The 25,331-nt window shown below is 25.8% G+C and overlaps 1 protein-coding gene across 1 annotated transcript in view; it reads left to right on the top strand.

Moving 5' to 3' along the window:
* Positions 1–25,331, top strand: part of LOC111620060 — a 142,404-nt gene that overhangs the window by 95,203 nt on the left and 21,870 nt on the right. Inside the window, exon 6 of the mRNA XM_023361904.1 lies at positions 20,361–20,555. Within this exon, the coding sequence (XP_023217672.1) occupies positions 20,361–20,555 (195 nt within the window). The remainder of the gene's footprint in view (positions 1–20,360; positions 20,556–25,331) is intronic.

Raw genomic sequence — 25,331 nt, 5'->3', positions numbered from 1 at the left:
CTGGAACAATCATTGAAAATTGTTTGATAACATTCTTTAACTATTTTCAATTTATGGATGTTAAAATAGTAAATTTCATGGATCTTTAAATAAGTATGTGGACTGGAAAAAGTTGGCAACTGCTGACTTAGACTTAAAAGAATATTGAATGTAATTTTACAGATTTTTAAAATAGTCAAATTTTTCTACCTCAAGTTCTGTAAAAAATAAAAGTACCAGTAGTATTTAAAAGTGGGAAAATTCAAAAACAAGAAATGATATATAGTAAATTAAATATTAGATCATGCAAATTTATTTATATAATCCGACAAAAAATAGATATTGATGATTTGATACTAATACTATGAAGTTTGTTAAGGATTATGATCAGATATTTCCAAAGTACATACAGTGAAAATAATTCATAAACATGAGGGAGCATTCTGGAAATTTCAAATAGGTAGTGGTCTTAATTCAATGTGTCATTTGTATTCATAAAAAAGAATTTTAGTTTAAATGTAATTGTTTTAAACATACTTAAATAGAAATTTGCTTTCAAAAAAACTGTTAAATAGTTAATATTGAATATATTTAATTTGAAAATGTTTACATTTATGTACTAAGATTAATATTTTTTATAAATGTTTGGGTATAAAATTAATTTATTATTATTTATTATTAGGATTTTTGGCTATATTCCAGCTGTCTTCTGTAATTTTATGGCATAACAACATTTTTATTAAATCTCTGAAAGATATACTTATAATACTGTACATATATGTAACTCTAGTCATGAATATGATTTCGTATTTTATTTTTTTTCTTCCCTCCCACTGTATAAATTGATCAAAGTATATTTTTAAGTAATAAAGGAATAATAATAACTATGCTAATTACAAATAACCAACAAATTAGAATAATTATTTAATATTGTTCAATAAATATTTTTAAAAATATAAAGGTTTTTTGACATACATTTAATATATTAGAGTAATATAATTGTTTAAAATCTCTGTTGGCTTGTTTTGGTTGTCATCAATGTTTAAGGCCAATTGCTTTTTTTTTTTATTTTTATTTTTATGTATATTTTTATACTTTTCAATTGTTTTTGTTGATTTTCTTGGATAATAAGATTAAATTCTTGCTGATGATACATAGATTTTTCTATTATTTTTAATTATATAACAAAATGAGTATCAATTTGTACATTTTACATAAACAAAACACATTAAATGACAGATGAGGTTTGTTTTTGATACTTTTTGTTATACCCTTGCCTGTTGTGTTCCAATGTTGTTCCATATTGCACCGTTCAAGAAAGCATGTTATTCAAAATCAAATTTTATTTGAAAAGAACTATAACAAATTTTCTAAAATCTTACAATTTAGTACTTGTTTTTATCACGTTTACATTAAAGTATACTATTTAAAAAAATCAAAGATTTACTTCATAATTAACTAAAATGATTACCATTAAGCACTTTTGTTAATTTTGTTACATTAGAACATTTACTTAAATTCTTTATTTGAAATCATAATGGAATTAGTCTTTATTGTTTCATAAGCACTGTTGCACCAAACAGAGCATGGTGCAACATTGGAATGTGACATGCTGGGATATAATGGAATAGTATCTTTTTTTTTAAAATAAAGTATTGTACAAACATTAAGTTATACATTAGGTTTTCTCCCCTCTTCTATCTCTATCACTGTTACAAATTTGTAATTTTGCTACTGAAACACTGGTTTTCAAAGAATCATATCTCCTTGTCACAAACTGGAATTTAAATTCTCAAATTTTCCAGTATATCTAGTCAACCAGTTTCTCTAACTACTCAATCTGATGTTCAAATTATCATATATCCAAGTATTCTCACTCATCCAGGAATATTCACTGAGATCCATTTTGCTAGATATTCCACAACTTAGCATTTCTAATATTTAAAAGAACTTAAAATAACTGTAATTCTGGAATAATTAAAATTAGTGAATATGTTAATTTTGATATTTCAATGGGATAGACAGCTGAATTTAGATGAGAGGGGGAAAAAATTTGGTCTTTTGGATAACTTTTGTTTATTAATTAATAACAAAATCTATTTGATCATTTGAAATTCAATGTACTTTGAATTTCATATTCAAGAATATGAAATTCAAAGTACATTGAAAAGTTAATTCTTTAAAAGGGTTGAAGGATACTAATGTACACTATTTATTGAATGATTATTGTTTTTATATATATATCATACCATCTTGGTAATTCAACATATATAGGACTCATATGTATGGAACAGTGTCAAATTAAGGTAATTGTTAGATGGAAGTAAGATGGTTTAATTATTCAGAAAAAACATTTTCATTATATTAGTACATTGTATTAATCAAAAGAACATAGTATAGCAAGAATATATGAAAGGAGAGAAATCCTGTTTTACTATATTTGAGTTCTTAAATTAACCATTAATAAAAATAGTTTTCAAGTTTCTGTCATTTGAGTGCACTAACTTGGCAACACTAATTACCAGCAATGGCAGTGTATTCCCACTAAATTAGTGAGAAATTGAAATGACCATGGGAGATTGTGGGAGAACAGTATTTTTGGTGGGAATTTTGGGGATTGATTTTATAACACAATACTGTATCTTTAATATTGTGCCTAAATTCAGACTCAATATCATACACATAGTGGAAAGATGTTCAAATTTAGTGGAAATTGGAGTCTGAACTAGTGGGATGTTTGCTACAACTTGGCAGTAGTGCCAGTAGTATCTAAGAGGTGACTGGTTTTGGAGTACTGGATGTATTTAACTAGCAAATGGCCAGATTACCAAGATTGTACTGTATAAAATGTAAATATCAATCTGACTTTTTTTACTTGTTGCCATCTCTTTACAACATTGGAAATATTTTAAAATACATTATTATTCCAGTGAAATGCAAAATTAAAGCAAATGGATGTTATACTGTAGAAAATAGGTCAGTTATGAATTTGTTTAAATTTTAAATAAATTTAGTACCAACAAAAGATTTTATATAAAATTTATCTCAAGGCTGTTTACATGGATTTTGGAGGGTTTAACTTCTCCCATTTAAGAAAAATTAAACAGTATATTACATATAACTTACATTTATTTTGAACCAGATCCTCCTTAGTCTACTATGTTGTTTCTCTACATATCTATGCTGTAAAAATCAATAAACCATATTATGAAAAATGATGTCTGTTTTTTTGTTTTTAATTTTATCCTTTTAAAACTCCTGTCCAAGAGCCTGGTTTATCTTCACTTATCTATGCATTTCTTTTAATCATTTTGCTATACCCAAATTTGTTTTAATTACTACTTTTAAAATATTGACATGTGGAATCTCTTATATTTTGCTCATTACTTTTCTGCTAAAAATAATTCAGAATTGTTCTTCAATATCACATACTCTTCAACTAACATTAAGAAATAACATTATTTCAGTAACTGGAAATTGGATCAGCCATTAAAAGGTTAAAAAAAAACAAAAAAAAACTTTAGTTTGTTATGAACCTGTTATTTCTTCCTAAAAGAATAAAAATTATAAGAATTAAGTAAATCATGAAAAACTTTGCTTTTTTTTTTCTTGTTGATTTTAAGCTTATCATAAATAGAAATTTTACAATCATAAATAAAATTCATAAGATACTAACATAAATAATTATAATAAATATTCTTACTTGATTAAAGCAATTTATAAAATTATAAATTCTGTTTTACTTTGTAGAGTAAATTTTTTTTTAAATCTTATTATAAATTTCATTGAACTTTTTATTGTAGAATAAACATTAAAATGAAATGTTTAACAAAGTTTTCTTTATTATTAGAATTTTAATAATGAAACCTTTTGAGCATATTGTAAGCACTAAGGTTAGAAGATATATGAATATTCTTTCAGAAACAACAAATCTAATTCATTTAAAGAAGTTTTGAAAGTATACATAAATTTAAAATAAGAGAATTTTTAAAACTAAAGTTTCTAAGATTGAAAACATTATTAATAGATAGATTCAGAAGCACAGTAAGACGGGAATGTAAGCAATTGACAGTACAGTAATTAATTCAAACAACCAATGATCATTAGTCATTTTTCTCCATTTACAATGTTAAATACAATACCAATGAACTATAATTTATTTAATACTGTAATAAGACAAAACAATACTGATTAAAATAAAAATATAAATGTAAGTTTAATTATCATTTAAGTCATTTTAACTACTACAGCAGTTGTTTGTTCTGCATTAATTAAGTCTATTCCCCATTTAAGAAATTTTCAAAATATTTAAATGAACTTTAAAAAAAAAACTCATTTATTTCTGAATTGTTTTATGCAATTAAGAATTATAAAATTACAGGAAAGACCAAAAGAAAAATTTATCTGTTTAACTATAAATATCAATACACTATATTAATTTATCAAAATTTTCTTTNAGGAAAACAAACATTTCTTGTTTAATATAGTCATAATAATTGTTATTTTATAATGTATAATTAAACAGTATGATTATTTAACTAAGAAGAATTGCTAGATCATAACTGTTGTGTATCCCAAAGTGTAAAAGAAAATAAATAAAACTATAATTACTGATTTTGTAATCTATATTTTTACATCAATTTACATTATATGGCTATAGACCAGGGATGGTGAACCTTTTTGAGCTTGCATGCCATCTAGTAAGCATACTTAGCTTTAAAGATGTTTATGCAAGCCAAAATTTAAACTTTGGCACACACAAACATCTTTTTAAAGCATGTTTATTTTATTTTTTTTTATTGGAAAAAATATAAAAATGCTGATTGAAAAAAAAAAAAAAAGAATGATATGGTGATAAATCAAAATTGTATGATACATTACATGCCAGATGATTTCTCCTTATGTGCCACTTTGGACATGTGTGCTATAGATTTACCCCTGCTATAGATTATTATTTAATTAAATAAGTGATAACATTTAATGCATAAAATCATTTCTGAAATTAACTTTTAAATCACAAATAATAATCCAATTAGTAATCATTGTACACAACAAATCAAATCAAACTTTTTTTGATGCATAAAATAAAATATAAATACAGTCGACCTCCCTATAACACTGTTGATAATTCCGTTTTATATGAATTCCATGTTGTACAAACTGCTTAGATTTTACAAATACGTGAGCCGTTTACAGCCCGGCACACATATTTGTAGAATCTAAGTGACTCGTAGAACATGGAATTCATATAAAACGGAATTATCAACAGTGTTATAGGTGGTTGACTGTACTTATTTTTGTAATTTTGTTTAGTATTTGTAAATTTTCTTTGTATTTTTTTTTTTTTTCTTTTTAGAAACAAAAGAAATATATTTTTGATAAAGATATATCATTGAAAGTTTGATCACTGATTTTAAATTTGTAGAAATTCCTGGAATCTTAGTTACAATATCATGTTTGAGGTGATTTTTGGGCAATTTCATGTGACATAGTATGATATTACTTCTGATACTTTGAAACCGTGCTAGTAGTTATTAGTAGTAATTCAAATGCAAATTATTATTGTATTTATTTTCAGGCACTTGGCAATTTTTATCATCAAATTTTATTTAGTTGATACGTGTTGATATTATTTACACACGTTTCATGCCCGAAACATGTGTAAATAATATCAACACGTATCAACTAAATAAAATTTGATGATAAAAATTGCCAAGTGCCTGAAAATAAATACAATAATAATTTGCGTTTGAATTACTACTAATGATATTACTTGTTTACAAGTGATATAAATTATATCAGATATGAAATGATGTAATAATTTTTGATTAAATGATATTAAGTACATTGTTTTAAGTATACTGTCTGAAGCAGTTTTATTGAAGTCAGAAATTTTTAATTAACAATAAAATATTTCTTGATATATTTTCAAAAGTTTCTGGACTGATGTCAATTGCAATGTGATTTTACTTGACATTAGTTGATGTCAAAGGTTCAAAAATGAAAAACATACAAAATGTTTTAATAAATGAGAACAAGTGATATCACTTGATGTCAACATTGTATGAAGTGTTGTCATGTCCTATCATTTGAAATTATGTACTATTAACACATGATTTCAAATGATATTTTTACTAGGGTAGTTAATTAATATTAGGTTTTTCCTAAAATTTGCATTTGGAGTAATAGAATATCTTTGTTAATACTTTATTGTTATGATTATAGTAAAAAAATTTTCAATTTATGATGATAAATTCTAATATATAACAGGCATTAATGATATCAAAATTGTTTTGCAGTTTTTGTTTATTTTACTTATTAATAATTTTGGAGACATATGCTACAAATAAAGTTGTATTAAATATTCAGCGATTAATTTCAGAAAACTTCTTCAATTAGATTTTTTTTTATTTTTCATTAATTTTATGAGCTTTGTCTAATAAAATAAAAAAGCTTCTAATAACAAATTATGGTAATATATTCTAATAAGTGAATTATGGTGATATTAAAATACAAAACACTTAGAAATATTTGCAAACTCTTTTTATAAATAATAATTTTTAAAATTTTAATGATAGATTAAAATGAAAATACTTCTACTGTCACATGACAAAAAATTTAAATATGTTTTCAAGAATTGTTTCTAATTTTATTATGATGGAACACAGATTTATTTAATTAGAGAGAAATAATATACTGAAATAATTTTTGTTGTGAGAGAGAAGATTGAATTTTGTGTGTGTGTATCAATGCTCAAATAATCTGCTTTTTCATTTTAATATTTCTGAAAATATTGAAAATCCATATAAATGTTCATTTACATTTTCATAAATTTTAATTTAATTTAATGTAAGTTGTTAGCCCAAAAAAATAATTAAAATCAAGACTTAATAAATGATTATTGTAATGTTATTAATGATCTTGAATATGATGTGTATCAAATGATGAAAAATTAACAAATGTGTAATAATATATTATTGGAAAATACCCCCTGTAGCAAGACTTTGCCTTAATGCAAATAAAAATATTTGATTGATTGAAAAAAATCAAGAGTTAACTTTTAGCCTAAATGATTTAAGTATTTTCATAAAACTGTAATTGATAAAGCTTGAAAATTCAACAGTTAAGATTAATCTAAAGGTTATTTTGAATATATTGAAAAATAATGCAAAAGCTTGTTTATCTTCAATATCCTCATAGTCACCAAATAATACCAAAGAATTTCTAACATATAGATGATGTGAGAGTTATAAGATAGTATTGAATCAAAAATATTCAAAATTCAAACAGTTTTCATAAACATATCATCAATTCATTTCACCTTTACATTTTTGAATGATCAAGTAATACAATAATTAAAAAAATAATCATCATTAAACTTCTTTTACACAATTGAACTTCTAATTCAATCTAAATTGAACTGCAAATTCTAATCATCTTTGATTAATTTCATATCATCTACATAGACAATTGTAAAAGATAATATTCATTTCACTTTTTTTATGAAATTTTGAATAATAGCTGATGTTAAAGAAAAAGTTCAGTCATTAATCTTAATTTTCATTTGTGAATATTACCTATTAACTGTATAATAACACCAAAATGAAAATTGGGGAGAGAAATTTTGATCTAGATTTTTATAAGATAAGGATTTTAAATACTTTGTTCAACTGTTTACATATTAAATTCATTTCATCCTACAAAGCTATTTCTAACCTAATTAAGTTTTTCAAATAGCTGTTTAACCACTTAATGTACCACAATATTGGACAAAAGATAGTTTAACATCTTAGAGTAAGTTTAAATCTCAAATAGATTAGAATACAGCTGGTATTTATTTAAATTCTTAATTTTTTTTTGTTTCAAATGAGCTATCCCAGTGTTTCTCAACCTCTAACGAATCATCACCCTTCAATGTAGTATTGCCCCCTTCAATAAAACTGTTACGTAGTATTGCCCCCTTCAATAAAACCATTATGTAGTATTGCCCCCTTCACTTCAAAATTCCAGTGCCGAGGGCCAAGACTAATGCCAAACTCGTACTGCATTGAATAGACTAGTGACTAGTATAATGTTATTTGTTTAATTATTGTATGATATAACGAATAAAATATCTAATTATTCTTTATATAATGTTTTATTATATTGCCCAGAAAATTGTTTTTTGCCCCCAAAATATAAATTGTTACTAATCGCCCCCCTCAACATGGAAAAACACCCACATGGGGGTGATATCGCCCTTGTTGAGAAACACTGAGCTATTTTGATGCATATTCTTGTCATTTATGTACATAAAAATCCATTTAAAATTGTTATAAAAGAATAAAATTGAATTTGAAGCTTATATGAAGTATTAAGTCATTTGACAAAAATAAGCTTATTATACATGAATATCTTTACAAATCAGATGTGCTTTATTTGAAACTCCAATTACTACAGAAAGAATGATGAAAGTCTTTTCTTCTTATTTACAGATTTTTATAAACTATTATTTCATTTCATAAGCAATTTTTAATAAATTTAATCTAATTAAGTGTATCAAAAATTGTTGAATTAAAACAGATATATATCTATGTATAAAATTAGAAGATTAATATTATGTAAATAATGTAATTAATATTTACAATGATATAATTACTTATTTATAGCATCATAAAAGTTATAAGTAAATTAAACATATAATGTGTAATTAAAATTCTATATATTAATTTTCTTTATGTTGATGATGTTTATTGTACTTACTTGTTCATTAACAAAGTATAACAAGCAAATATATAATTCATACCACTGAAGAGGAACTTGTAATTAAATAGAAATTATATGAAATTTATTGTCTTACATATCAATTGATTATGTTATATTCATTAGAACAATTTCAGAAAGTCTGAGAATGAAGTTTAAAATTTGAATGATAAAAAGAAAATGTAATACAGGATCAAAACTGATTTACTCAAATTGATTTGGAATGATACATTTGAAAATTTGTTAATGATCAAGACAAGGGTTGTTGCAATTCATTTGATATTAAGGAAAATAACAAAGATTCAGTGTCTGTATCAGATCTGTGTGCAGGACCTTTAAAGGGTGGAGTTTAAAAACAAAAATTGTTTTTTGGGATGATTATAAAGTATCTCTACAATTTTGTGAACGTGGTACAAAATCATTTGTTTGCAGGTCGTGTGAAACATGCTGGACCTAGAAAAGAAAATCACTGTGGTTTGTGCATGTTTGAATGGATTAACATATGAGAATCATGAAATCTTTAAGCTTTTTTAAAATACTGTTTTTTAAGTAATGTATTATAGATTTTTAAATTTTTGTCATAATTTTCTAATAGAATTTATTTATATTGTCTAGAAAAATTTAGTTAATTAATTGAAAAACAAGATAAACAAACAATATTAAATTAAATTTATTAAACTTTCAAATATTATTCAAAGTTTTAAAAAAGATAACAGTATACTTCAAATTCCCTTGAAATAGATATTTGTGTAAATCGTAAAGATGTAAGACAAGTTATATTTAAAAATGAAAAAATTACATTATCTGACATAGAAACAGTAAATATGTATTATCTCTGATTTTATTACCCGATTCAAGATAATTGAATTCTTTTGATATAAAAATTGACTGATCAATTAATACTGTAAAATTAATCAATATTTATTAATTGAATTACTTTAGGTGATATATATATATGATTTGTACAATTGTATATAATTTTATTTATTAGTAAATGCTTTGGAAATTCTAATTTAAAAATTAATTAGTCATAGTAATTAAATTCAAGAGACTGGTATGGTTATTTGTCTAAATTAATAGTTCTAGAAGCCAAGATCAGATCAAGATCCTGGTTGAGTAACTGGCAATGCATCTGCCTGTAAACAGACGTTGTGTTTGAGACCTGCTCCAGGCCAATTTTTTTTCTTCCAGAAATTTCTAAATTAAATTAATATATTATAGTTATTAAAATTAAAATGAGATGATGGCTTAATTGCCCACCTCTAACTGAATTAATTAATAATTGATTATTAACATATCCCAAAAATACTCCAATCATTTCAGCAACATCGTTTGACTTAATCAATCAAAATCAGAATGAGTTGTTCATATATAAATTAAAGAAAATTTGAAAATATGGAGTAAACTGGAAAACATAATTTATCTTGTAAAGTTTAGGTTACATATTATGCCCGAAATGTGTAACGTAAACACATATTAACTGAAATAAAAGATGAAGGAATGCCATGTGATTGATTAATCACACTACTTAGTGTTTAAGCAACAAAAAAGTAATAGTAATTATTTTTTTTATAAAACACAATTATGAAGTTTAGTGAAGACTATTGCTTATATTATATATGATTTACATTATCATCATCAATTAGGCTTTAAGAATCTATTGGTGAAGTGCAATAAACTTGTGCAAACAGAAGTCACACGGTACCAAATTATTTTTTCCACTTTGGCAGATTTGTGTTTTGGACAGGTTGTAGTATATTTTTGTTCTTTTTAAGTCACACCAGATAAATTTTACAGATATATTAATTTTTATAGTAAAAATCACTTTTAAATAGTAAAAAGTTGTGTTACTAGCCGGAGTCGTGGAGTTTTAGTGTTTTAGCCGGAGTCGGATAATGAAGAGTTGGAGTTGGTAGATTTTTACGCGACTCCACAGCCCTGGTTACTAGGCTTAATTTAAAGTGATTCCAACTGAAGATGGAAATATTTGTCATTGTTTCCAAGAATTTGTGCCAGGCTTTTGAATACTTTAAGATGCACTCCTTATAGTTCACACAATAATTTGAATATTAAAAACAAATGCCTTTATCTGCCAAATCAATTAGATTTGGCAGATAAAGGCATTTGTTTTACCAGTTTTTAATAAATTTTATATTCTAACTGTATTACAATGATACAGAGACCAAGTTCTATGATTTGCTTCTCTAAGCATTTCAATACTGTAATTAATCATTTACTTTAGTATTTGTAATTATCAACATGTTAATCAACTTGTTTTTAAATATTCTGTACTAGTCAGTTACTAATTACTCAGTACTTCCAATTTGCCTTGTACAATGTTATCTTACTCTTGTTGTTTTCGTGAATTACATTTGTTGCTTATACTTGGAAACTCATTTGATATATAAAAGTATTTGATTCTGCCCCTGGTTAATTCCACCAAACACTAGAATTAACAAAAATCTTGTGTCTGCATTTTTCTTTTATTTTTTATAGCATGAAACTGCAATAAGTTATAAACTGTATTTTTGTGCAGATATTTTATTAGAATAAATACAACTTACAAAAATCTGAATTAGTTCTATCTTGACATGTTCTTGGATAATGTAACTAGTGATGTATTTGCCTGAAAAATGAGATTATGGGTTTGAACCTTTTTTTTTTTTTAAATGCATAACTTCCATATATTATAATGATTCAAGTTACCATGAGTTACAAAACTGTCTTCTTTACTATCAAATTAAATTGTTTTTGTTATTGTTTAATAACTGAAACTAGTGCTTTCCGACCTTGGGTATGGGAAGCCCTTCCAGGGGCATGGGGCCATCCATAAATTACGTGAGAGTGATTTCGGCTATTCGAGTACCCCACCTACCCATGTAAGAAACCGTAATATTTTCTTTGATCCACCTGCCCCTTCCCTATCTTACGTAATATTTAGAAATGATTTTTTAGAAAGATTTTAACAAAAAAAAAGTTTTTTATGAAACCCTAACAACTTTAGGTCCAAAATATATAATTATTAATTAGTTAATTAATATGTACTATTATTTATAAAAGACTTTATGTGAACAAATTTTAAAATATAAAAATGTAAAGATTTAATGAATTCAAATGAACAATTTACTTTAAGAACTTTATTTTTTAATTATCAACAATTTTTTCATTATCATCATCATTAATCAATGTCATAATATTCACTTTTATATTTTAATTTTCACAAAAGGATGCAAAAAATTTTGACAGATCGACTATCTAGTAAATGTGTAAACAGAAATGTCATACAAAACAAAACAAGAGAGAAAAGAGAGAAACCACCATACGGCCTTTCTCCCATAATAAAAAATGTGTAGAGCATGAGTCTGCTAGCGTTATTATTCTATCACATCACATGAGATGGCATTGGTACAACGAGCATTCTTAATAGAAACCGTCAAATTGAAGCTAAATTCAAAACTCCACAACTCAATGAGATCAAAAAATAAAACTAAGAATATTACGTAAGATGAGATCTATTACCCCCTACCCCTGAGTAAGAAATTGTAATAAATCTTTGACACCCACCCACCCCAAAATACTTTACGTAATTTATGGACGGCTTCTATGCAAGAAACAATTTATGGTATATAATCTTAAATCTGCAATTTTTTTCAATTTAAAAGATGTTTAGTCTACAAAATTTAAATAGACTATATATAAAGTCCACAAAAGCTGCAAAATTTTAATTATTTTAAAAACTAAAATACTTCATATTTTTTGAACATTAGTTTCAGTTAGTTTAATCTTTCTTTTCTATTGATTGGCTACATGTCTGTATTACTAAAATGAATGGTATATACTTTTAATCATTAATTTTCTATTTAAAGTCAATGAAACTGGAACAATCATTGAAAATTGTTTGATAACATTCTTTAACTATTTTCAATTTATGGATGTTAAAATAGTAAATTTCATGGATCTTTAAATAAGTATGTGGACTGGAAAAAGTTGGCAACTGCTGACTTAGACTAATTAGAATAATTATTATTAATTAGATTAAATATTGTGACAGCTGTTTAAAATCTTTGTTTATACATCTATTTATTATGAAATTATAAATCTTACTTTAAAAGTACCAGTAGTATTTAAAAGTGGGAAAATTCAAAAACAAGAAATGATATATAGTAAATTAAATATTAGATCATGCAAATTTATTTATATAATCCGACAAAAAATAGATATTGATGATTTGATACTAATACTATGAAGTTTGTTAAGGATTATGATCAGATATTTCCAAAGTACATACAGTGAAAATAATTCATAAACATGAGGGAGCATTCTGGAAATTTCAAATAGGTAGTGGTCTTAATTCAATGTGTCATTTGTATTCATAAAAAAGAATTTTAGTTTAAATGTAATTGTTTTAAACATACTTAAATAGAAATTTGCTTTCAAAAAAACTGTTAAACAGTTAATATTGAATATATTTAATTTGAAAATGTTTACATTTATGTACTAAGATTAATATTTTTTATAAATGTTTGGGTATAAAATTAATTTATTATTATTATTATTAGGATTTTTGGCTATATTCCAGCTGTCTTCTGTAATTTTATGGCATAACAACATTTTTATTAAATCTCTGAAAGATATACTTATAATACTGTACATATATGTAACTCTAGTCATGAATATGATTTCGTATTTTATTTTTTTTCTTCCCTCCCACTGTATAAATTGATCAAAGTATATTTTTAAGTAATAAAGGAATAATAATAACTATGCTAATTACAAATAACCAACAAATTAGAATAATTATTTAATATTGTTCAATAAATATTTTTAAAAATATAAAGGTTTTTTGACATACATTTAATATATTAGAGTAATATAATTGTTTAAAATCTCTGTTGGCTTGTTTTGGTTGTCATCAATGTTTAAGGCCAATTGCTTTTTTTTTTATTTTTATTTTTATGTATATTTTTATACTTTTCAATTGTTTTTGTTGATTTTCTTGGATAATAAGATTAAATTCTTGCTGATGATACATAGATTTTTCTATTATTTTTAATTATATAACAAAATGAGTATCAATTTGTACATTTTACATAAACAAAACACATTAAATGACAGATGAGGTTTGTTTTTGATACTTTTTGTTATACCCTTGCCTGTTGTGTTCCAATGTTGTTCCATATTGCACCGTTCAAGAAAGCATGTTATTCAAAATCAAATTTTATTTGAAAAGAACTATAACAAATTTTCTAAAATCTTACAATTTAGTACTTGTTTTTATCACGTTTACATTAAAGTATACTATTTAAAAAAATCAAAGATTTACTTCATAATTAACTAAAATGATTACCATTAAGCACTTTTGTTAATTTTGTTACATTAGAACATTTACTTAAATTCTTTATTTGAAATCATAATGGAATTAGTCTTTATTGTTTCATAAGCACTGTTGCACCAAACAGAGCATGGTGCAACATTGGAATGTGACATGCTGGGATATAATGGAATAGTATCTTTTTTTTTAAAATAAAGTATTGTACAAACATTAAGTTATACATTAGGTTTTCTCCCCTCTTCTATATCTATCACTGTTACAAATTTGTAATTTTGCTACTGAAACACTGGTTTTCAAAGAATCATATCTCCTTGTCACAAACTGGAATTTAAATTCTCAAATTTTCCAGTATATCTAGTCAACCAGTTTCTCTAACTACTCAATCTGATGTTCAAATTATCATATATCCAAGTATTCTCACTCATCCAGGAATATTCACTGAGATCCATTTTGCTAGATATTCCACAACTTAGCATTTCTAATATTTAAAAGAACTTAAAATAACTGTAATTCTGGAATAATTAAAATTAGTGAATATGTTAATTTTGATATTTCAATGGGATAGACAGCTGAATTTAGATGAGAGGGGGAAAAAATTTGGTCTTTTGGATAACTTTTGTTTATTAATTAATAACAAAATCTATTTGATCATTTGAAATTCAATGTACTTTGAATTTCATATTCAAGAATATGAAATTCAAAGTACATTGAAAAGTTAATTCTTTAAAAGGGTTGAAGGATACTAATGTACACTATTTATTGAATGATTATTGTTTTTATATATATATCATACCATCTTGGTAATTCAACATATATAGGACTCATATGTATGGAACAGTGTCAAATTAAGGTAATTGTTAGATGGAAGTAAGATGGTTTAATTATTCAGAAAAAACATTTTCATTATATTAGTACATTGTATTAATCAAAAGAACATAGTATAGCAAGAATATATGAAAGGAGAGAAATCCTGTTTTACTATATTTGAGTTCTTAAATTAACCATTAATAAAAATAGTTTTCAAGTTTCTGTCATTTGAGTGCACTAACTTGGCAACACTAATTACCAGCAATGGCAGTGTATTCCCACTAAATTAGTGAGAAATTGAAATGACCATGGGAGATTGTGGGAGAACAGTATTTTTGGTGGGAATTTTGGGGATTGATTTTATAACACAATACTGTATCTTTAATATTGTGCCTAAATTCAGACTCAATATCATACACATAGTGGAAAGATGTTCAAATTTAGTGGAAATTGGAGTCTGAACTAGTGGGATGTTTGCTACAACTTGGCAGTAGTGCCAGTAGTATCTAAGAGGTGACTGGTTTTGGAGTACTGGATGTATTTAACTAGCAAATGGCCAGATTACCAAGATTGTACTGTATAAAATGTAAATATCAATCTGACTTTTTTTACTTGTTGCCATCTCTTTACAACATTGGAAATATTTTAAAATACATTATTATTCCAGTGAAATGCAAAATTAAAGCAAATGGATGTTATACTGTAGAAAATAGGTCAGTTATGAATTTGTTTAAATTTTAAATAAATTTAGTACCAACAAAAGATTTTATATAAAATTTATCTCAAGGCTGTTTACATGGATTTTGGAGGGTTTAACTTCTCCCATTTAAGAAAAATTAAACAGTATATTACATATAACTTACATTTATTTTGAACCAGATCCTCCTTAGTCTACTATGTTGTTTCTCTACATATCTATGCTGTAAAAATCAATAAACCATATTATGAAAAATGATGTCTGTTTTTTTGTTTTTAATTTTATCCTTTTAAAACTCCTGTCCAAGAGCCTGGTTTATCTTCACTTATCTATGCATTTCTTTTAATCATTTTGCTATACCCAAATTTGTTTTAATTACTACTTTTAAAATATTGACATGTGGAATCTCTTATATTTTGCTCATTACTTTTCTGCTAAAAATAATTCAGAATTGTTCTTCAATATCACATACTCTTCAACTAACATTAAGAAATAACATTATTTCAGTAACTGGAAATTGGATCAGCCATTAAAAGGTTAAAAAAAAACAAAAAAAAACTTTAGTTTGTTATGAACCTGTTATTTCTTCCTAAAAGAATAAAAATTATAAGAATTAAGTAAATCATGAAAAACTTTGCTTTTTTTTTCTTGTTGATTTTAAGCTTATCATAAATAGAAATTTTACAATCATAAATAAAATTCATAAGATACTAACATAAATAATTATGATAAATATTCTTACTTGATTAAAGCAATTTATAAAATTATAAATTCTGTTTTACTTTGTAGAGTAAATTTTTTTTTAAATCTTATTATAAATTTCATTGAACTTTTTATTGTAGAATAAACATTAAAATGAAATGTTTAACAAAGTTTTCTTTATTATTAGAATTTTAATAATGAAACCTTTTGAGCATATTGTAAGCACTAAGGTTAGAAGATATATGAATATTCTTTCAGAAACAACAAATCTAATTCATTTAAAGAAGTTTTGAAAGTATACATAAATTTAAAATAAGAGAATTTTTAAAACTAAAGTTTCTAAGATTGAAAACATTATTAATAGATAGATTCAGAAGCACAGTAAGACGGGAATGTAAGCAATTGACAGTACAGTAATTAATTCAAACAACCAATGATCATTAGTCATTTTTCTCCATTTACAATGTTAAATACAATACCAATGAACTATAATTTATTTAATACTGTAATAAGACAAAACAATACTGATTAAAATAAAAATATAAATGTAAGTTTAATTATCATTTAAGTCATTTTAACTACTACAGCAGTTGTTTGTTCTGCATTAATTAAGTCTATTCCCCATTTAAGAAATTTTCAAAATATTTAAATGAACTTTAAAAAAAAAACTCATTTATTTCTGAATTGTTTTATGCAATTAAGAATTATAAAATTACAGGAAAGACCAAAAGAAAAATTTATCTGTTTAACTATAAATATCAATACACTATATTAATTTATCAAAATTTTCTTTATAAAATTGTTATTGTTATATAATATTTTTTTTAGTCCGATTAATTACAGCAGTTGTGGGTGTCTATTTAATATTTTTTTTTTGAAAACAATGGTAAAAATATTAATAGGATATGCAATAATAGTCTTGTAGGAATTTTGGAATAGTTGATTTATAATTTGATCATCATTACAAATTTATTAATGAAAGGTTTTATTTGAAATAATTATAAATTATTTAATTCTAGGCTAAATCCTGTTTAATTAAAAAACTTAATGTTTTAAATTATATATTATAGTTTAATACTCATGCTGATAATATAGTAAAACATTTGAAAATTATTATTAGCTTTCTAACTAATTTAAGATGTTTTTTACTGCTATATATTTGATATCACTCATGAAAAAACATCAAGTTGTATGACGTAGGACAGAAATTTATTATTATATTTTCTTATGTTATTTCAGTGATTCTTGTAAATTATAGAGTACTCAGTTATTATTATGGTGTTAGTACAATGTATCATACGTGGTTAATACTGATTCCCAGTGTTATGCTATGCAATATCATCAGATGCCAATTACTTCATATCTAATTATTAACTTAGTCCAATATTTTGGCAGATCATCTGGCTTTAGACCCAGGTTAAGAAAAGGCTGCTATTTTGTTTGTGATATGTTTTGAATGGCAGCTTTCTGTAATGTGATGTGCTGTTGTGAAACCTTAATATTAGTGTTTTGTAAAGTGCATGTGGTATGACACTTGTGCAAGAAATGACTACAGGTACAAACACCTGTTCATTCTTCACAGTTGCTTCATTTTATGGGCAACTTCTGAGTACTTACTGATTTTTTCCAGTGTTTGTATATTCTGGGTGTTTGGAATCAAATAAAATTTTCAAACATGATTTAATTTAAAGATTTTTCTGAGATAAATTTAGAAGATATTTGTTCAACATTTTTTAATTTCTTTAAAATCTGTACTAATAAGATTTTAGTTCTTATAATTTCTAGGTAGATAAAGAATATTTTATAATCTTAATATCTACATGCAGTATTGAAAATAATGAATTGTATTTTCCTTGACTAGAAGTCATGTTCATAATTCATGTAATCATGGATGTTGGTTCTTTAAAATTCCATACCTCAACTTTTTTATAACCTAACTCTAAGCAATATATCACCATTTTGTGAAAGCAGGGTCCTGCTTTTACAAAATGGTGATGCATTGCTTAGAGTTAGAAAAATTTTGATACTTTGGATTATGTCTATTGGTCAACATCCAAGGAAAGAATTTTTTTTTCATACAGAGAGCAAGTGCCTTGGCTTGCCTTGCATTAAATTATAAATAATTTTTTGAATATTCTAAGGTATGGAATTCCATACCTGCAAAAATGTGAGATATGGACTCTTCCATACCTTCCATAGTGGAAATGACACCCCTGCATGTAATTAGCTATTAAAAATAAATAAATAGAAAACTTTACTTTTTCTACTTTGGGTATGATTTATACAATTTATTTTCATGATTCTCTTATCAGTGACATTATGAAAATTAAATAAACTTTGATATTACAAATTTTTAATATAAAACATAATATGCAACTTAAGTAAATTTATCTGGAAGAATGTACTCAGTATTTATTAGAATTTTTCCATCTTTTTAAAAAAGTACAGAAAAATTAGTAAAGCTAAATTATTTTTACTTTACTTATAAATGTATTTTAACACCTGAATTTGGATTACTAAAGGTTTTTGTCACAACTAACAATAGTAGTAAACTATAATGGAGAAAATAACATGTTGATAAAATAACTTTCTCAAATATTTAGTCTTGCATATTGGTCTTATGCATTTTTTTTTTTAAATTTTTTAGTGTTATACATGTTTGAAAACACACCTTTTCAACTTTATAAGTTGCATCTTTTAAGAGAATTCTTTACAATTCAGAGTATTGGATTATTGTAATCATTTACTTTTTGTTAAATATCATGCTAACTCCTTTTTTTTCAAGGCAAGGAATCACAGATATATTAAAAAGATTTTTATTAAAAGTTATAATAGAAAATGCAATCATGTTTCTGGAAGGATTATTTGATGAGATTTGAGAGCAAACTTTTCAAGTTGAAAAAGAGAAATTGGTTGAAAAGAAACTAGATTAAAATCTAAAGAATATTTTTGTAAAAATAAATTCTTATAATGGTTGTAAAATTAATCACCAATATTTTCTTCAAACCTCATAAAATTTCTACTTTCAGTTTAGAGGCAAATAAAATGTATTTTTTATTTAAATATTATTAACAAAGTATTTATGCTAAGAATTCAATCATTAATCCTTAGATAATAAATTTATCCATGGAAAAAATAAAGTAATGCAATATGGTACTTTTTAATTTAATTTATTGAATTTTGCATACATTTTCACCAGAGCAATTTAAAATTTAAAAATAATTCTTTTATTTTCTTTCAAAATGATGTACAGTGATTAATTACTAAATAAGTATAAAAAGTAATATTTTAAAACTTAATTATATATATACTCATGCCTGTAAATTTTATTTGAATCTCTTAAACAACAGAAGTTTAACAGCATTGTAAAATATTTAGTATGCAGGCTGTGTGTATGTTAATTTCTTTTTGATTTTGTAATCAATTGTATTAAATTTATGTATACATTATTTTAAGTTAATAAATTTAAAATTTATATTAATTGGATTTAACACCAAAAATTATTCTTCTTGACTCATTCAACATTATTCAAGTATAGTAACTGAAATCAAAATTGCATTATCAAAACTTTTGAAAAAACTATAATTTTTTCTTCACATCAAATTCCTATTTCATGCAAAGAAAAAATTGTATTATCAAAAGTTTATAACATTCAAGAATAATTTTTTTTCTATTTTATGTGTTTTCAAGTATATTTCACTACATGTTATTTTTTTCCACAATAAAATAATTTTGTTGAATAATCAAAATATGATGATAGAAATGATTTTAGTTTAAATGTCCAACTGGAACTATTGTTTAAGATCAAATACTTAACACCTTTTTATTTTCTAGCAAAATTGTTTTATTTTAATTAATATTTTTTGGCCTAGTTAATAGGCTATCTCCAGGTTACAGTTCTAAATTAGAAGATTTAACACTTTAATTTTTAAATTAAAAGGTGTTAATTCAAATTATGATCACATACAAATTTTTAGATATCATTAAAATAGCTTAATGCTTTATTTCCAATTGATAACAATTTTTAAGTTTTTCATTATACTAAAGTTAACTTTATGTTGTTTTGAATTCTTTGTCATTAACATAACATTGATTTTTTAGACCACCACCACCTCTGACATCGTCCCATTCGGATGATTCTCATTCTTCCTCAAGAGGATTTCAGCCATATCGGAGCATTGATGATACTCATCATCCTCTTCATTCTCATGTTTCACCATATGATCATACAATTGCTGCTTATCCATACTCTTCGGCATTCCTACCACCACGTCATCTGTCTCATCCAACATACAGGTAAGTACTTCAACAATTTATTCATTTAGATTTTATAAAGGAGAAAGTTAATTAGTAATACAAAAGTATTTTAATCTAAAAAAATTAATAATTTATTCATGTGAATTTTTATATCAGATTTGTTCAACAATATTTACTATTTGTTTTGTAGTTATTTTTTCTTGTTACTTTACTGATGAAATTTGGAAAATCAGTTACATTTAAATTGCTTTACTGATAATGATTCTTAATGACCAGAATATATGAGATTACAATAAAAATTCTATTAAAAACATAAAATTTCCATTAAAAATTTCCATTATTCAATAGAATTTTATCTTGCAAGTATTAATTTCATAAAACCAATATGATTAATGTCATAAATAAAATTTGTGATTTTATTTATCACAAATAGAAAAAATAAGTTTTTCATTTAATGTACATAACACTGAAAGAAGTTCAATGTTATGTACTGTATATTAAATGAAAAACTTAAAACTTTAAACAAGGCTGAACTTCTTTCAGTCTTCTTTAAAGATTTTATTATTATTTAAAATTGATCCTAACTGATCCATGCTTATAATAAATTTATGACTTAACATATGAGGTTTTTTATTAATTAAAATTATAGAATTCATCATGTTTCAATGATCAAACAGTTGAAGATAAGTAAAATTAAAATACATTGGTGCCTTATACTTTAAATTTAATTCATTCAAAGTTGTTCAAACTGAATCGTTCAAAATTCAAACCAATTTTTATTATTACAAATAATGGAAAGTGAATATCATTTGGATAAACTTAAAACAACAAATACACTAACTGTGTTATTTTTACTTAAATTATAACAATATAATAATAAATAAAATATGTAAATACTAGTGATGTAACGAATATTTGGTTACTATTTGGTATTCGGCCTATTTTTTGCTATTCGGCCAAATACCAAATACTTAATCACTATTCGGTCAAATACCGAGTACCTAAAAACAGGAGTAAGAAATAACAAAAACACAGTAAATTAATCATTTTGGTTTTTAGATTTAATGTTATGGGGTTAGTGTTGTTTGTTTATATTTATTTATAACTTATAACATGCACAAAATAAAAAAGAAAATAATATTAGTCACATGTATTCACAATTTATAATTATAAAGATCAGCACACATGCACACCTATTCGTTCATCGCATATCTGAGGGTCTGGGCCTGCCTATCCTTCTTTTTAAGCGCTCATCTTTGCACTTCCCTTTCTCTTTCCTCTATATATATCTATATAGTCCAGGTATGCCTATGCATACATCATAATACACACTCACGATACTTCAATTTGTCACTTTTCCGTCGTAGATTTCCCATTTTACAATTACGTGACTCATAGCCTGGTGATAACGGAGAAAAGAGACAGATAGGACGTCGGTATAAGTCGCAGTTATGATTTCACAGATTCGAGACAGCTTGGTAGCTCGAATGGCTTAGCATGCACAAGGCTTTCGCTTGTGCATGCTAAGTGACTTTCATTACAAGCATTTAGTTTTCCAAAGTCTATGATAACAATTGTTTGGCATTGACGGCAGTGAATTTCACGCCAATAAGCTGCCTCGACTTGTTTAATTATGTTATCAACTCAATTTCATACTTATTTTCAAATTTTCACTTCGCGGTCCTTCTCTGTTCTTTTTCCGTTATTTACACATGTAGGTCATTTCATTGTTATCCACATTTGATATCATCATTTATCACATACTGTTATGACGCTGATGTCTGTCCACTACAACTGTCAATAATTAACACGATTGGTGAAGCATAGTGACAGCGTGCTAATAGAGAGCAGGGTCCTTGCCATAATGCGGTTTGCACGCCAATTTTCGTACGTTTTTGCGTTAATCGAGCCGACTAGTTTGGCCGAATATTCGGCTATTTGGCCACGCTCCTGGCCGAGTATTCGGTTTGAGGTCGAATATACTATTCGTTGCAACACTAGTAAATACCGGTAATAAAATGAAAATTGCATTTACTGGTCTCACAGTGTCGATTTTGGCATCTTAGACAAGGCCACCAGATCTGTTACATGTGTACCGCTTTCATGCTTTGCAATGAATTTCTTTTTCTTCTCAATCATTGATATTACAGCCTTTCTCTTAGGTTTTGTTGCTTCCTCAGACTTCTTGAATGCCATGGTTAATAGATAAAGGGTATATTGGGTTGAATAGTTTTTGTATATTCTAATAGCTGTCATTACTTACATAAATGTGTGATTTAATTGTAACAGTTGTGAAATTTGACACATTATTGCCAATTTGAGATTGTATTCTTTGCTTAGGAGATTATTTTCAACTTTGTACTTCACATTTTGTTTGAATAAAATCAAGTTGAAATGCCTTCAGATAAAAAGCATATCAGGCATATTATGATTTGAGCTTTGGAAAAAAAAATAATGCAACATAAACAGTAAAACAAACTTTGTGATGTGTTTATTGGAGCTGTTCTAAATTTGAACATGTCATATATGGTTTAAAAATTCTATTCAGAAAATTTTCAGCTAAAGGATACAAAAAAGCTGTTGACAAAGAAAAATTGAAGGAAGAGATTGTTAAAGATTGACAAATAACACACAAATATATATAACTAAACACACCAAAAATAAAGCAAAAAACACTGAAAAAAAATACAATACAAGAATAATGCAAGAGTGAGAGAGAACTTGAGTGCGCAGTAGCTCGCATTTATGCTTCAAGCACATTTTTCACTTCCTGTGCAGTTCAAGCTTTGAAGGATCATTTGAACTCCTAAGCAAATTTTTTTTAGTTTAGCATTCAAGCTATGAGGTACCACAATACAAAAATTACCGAAAATTAAAAAATATATATTCATTTCTAAATGTATGTTCGGTGCTGAATAATTTCATTATTTACTAAGTAATCAGGGAATAATTACAGTAGTTTTTCTAAATATTGTATTACTAGCTGCAAGGACCCGCTTCACTGGGTTTTTATTTGTATGTAATATATTTTTTTTTATATATATAAAAGACTGTTTTTCTAAGTAATCTAGAATCTAGCTGCAAGGACCCGCTTCGCTGGGCAAAAAGTAACGATAGTGAAGATTAAGATAATTACATTATAGCTAATCTTACCCGTTTTCACAGAATGCAAGAATTAGGTCCCCCGTTTCCAGACTAATTAGAGAATTTTTACGTTTAGTCAAACTAACTATTTTCAACGTTTCTGGAATGTTTACAATCGTTCTATAATTGAACCAATATTCGAATTTTATGTTTGAATTTAATTCAAACAAATTCGAACAAAACATTCGAAATAGAAAGCCACTTTCAACCACTTTCAGCCTCATATCTCCCGCACCCTTATAGCTATCGAGACGCAACCACCCCTATGCACGAATGGAGACTTGGGGCTACCACCACATACAAACACCATTGACGTGCGATGTGTAGTTTTGACAGAAAAGTGAAATATAGGGACATACATGTCCATTTTTATATATATATAGATTATACAAAAAGTTACATCAACTTTTCTGAATCTTTAAAAATAAAGAAATTAAAACTTTAAAAATTAAACTTTACATAAAGAAGATTTTATAACAAAAGTTATACAGTACAGTCTTGGTAATCCAATATATATAGACCAGAACACTATCAGATTAATGAGATTGAACCATTGAATTCAACTTATCCCAATAATCTGACAATCATTAGGAAAGAAAGCATTTGTTTGCTTACAATGATATTAGTACATTGTATTAATCAAAGACATTTATAGATCATACATAATTGTATTTTAGAGTTCTGAAATTGTCAGTTATTTTAAAATAATTTTCAATTGTCTTTTGTCATTTTGTCATCCAAGCTTGCTGCTGTCACTGGTAATTGGGTTGTTAAGTTAGTGGATTTTCATCAAATTTAGTTGGTGATACAGTAATTTGATGGGAAATTTTAGCTTAAGGTGTCAAGCCTATTAGGCTTGACACCTTAAGCTAAAATTTTCCATCAAATTACTGTATCACCAGTAATTCACCAGAAGAATCTTAAATTTAGGCATGATATTAAAGATTGATATCACACCACATTTAATGGGATATTCAAATTTCACGTGAACTGGAGTTTGATCTTACAAGGAGAGCCTACGGCTTTGGGGTAACGGATTTTGATGATCTTTGGTGTAGAGGTAGTACACGATGCGAGTGTACTACCTGTAAAATACTAAAGTGCAATACTCAAATATAATCGAGAAAATCGAGCTTAAAGTTTTGTTAGCACTTTATATATAAATTATACGTATTTCTATTCGAGCGTCCTGTGGCAGAGTGGTAACGAGTCTGATTCATAAGCTTGAGTTCTCGGGTTCGATTCTCGCGTATAATTTTTTTTTTAATTCATAAATACTTATAATGTATTTATTTATTTACTCATTCATTTATTTCTTATTATTTATTTATTTTAATTTAATTTCTACTATTCCAAGTCTAATATTTTTATACTTTTGTTGACAATAACGGCGCATTCTTGACACCTATGTGTCAACTTTCCCATCTAATTGTTATCACTAACGGTGACCGATCTAATTCTCACTAGGAGCGTTTTTTCTATCGGAGTTCTTTTTCACTCACTCTTTAACAGTTCGTTTCTAAATTTCGACACGAATAGACGTATTTGTGTAGTAAAACTTATTTTGAAAAATTATTTTATAATCAAAAAATGTCGTCAAGAGAAGCAAGTTCTTCACGTTGTGACGAAAAAACTGTTGATGATAACTCTTTATACAGTGATGTAAAATAC

This window comes from Centruroides sculpturatus, unplaced genomic scaffold, assembly GCF_000671375.1.
Source record: "Centruroides sculpturatus isolate CEXI.00-Female unplaced genomic scaffold, Cexi_2.0 scaffold12, whole genome shotgun sequence".
In the NCBI taxonomy this organism is placed as follows: Eukaryota; Metazoa; Arthropoda; class Arachnida; order Scorpiones; family Buthidae; genus Centruroides; species Centruroides sculpturatus.
Note: the sequence above shows the minus strand (reverse complement) of the source record. Positions and strands in the feature narration are given on the sequence as shown.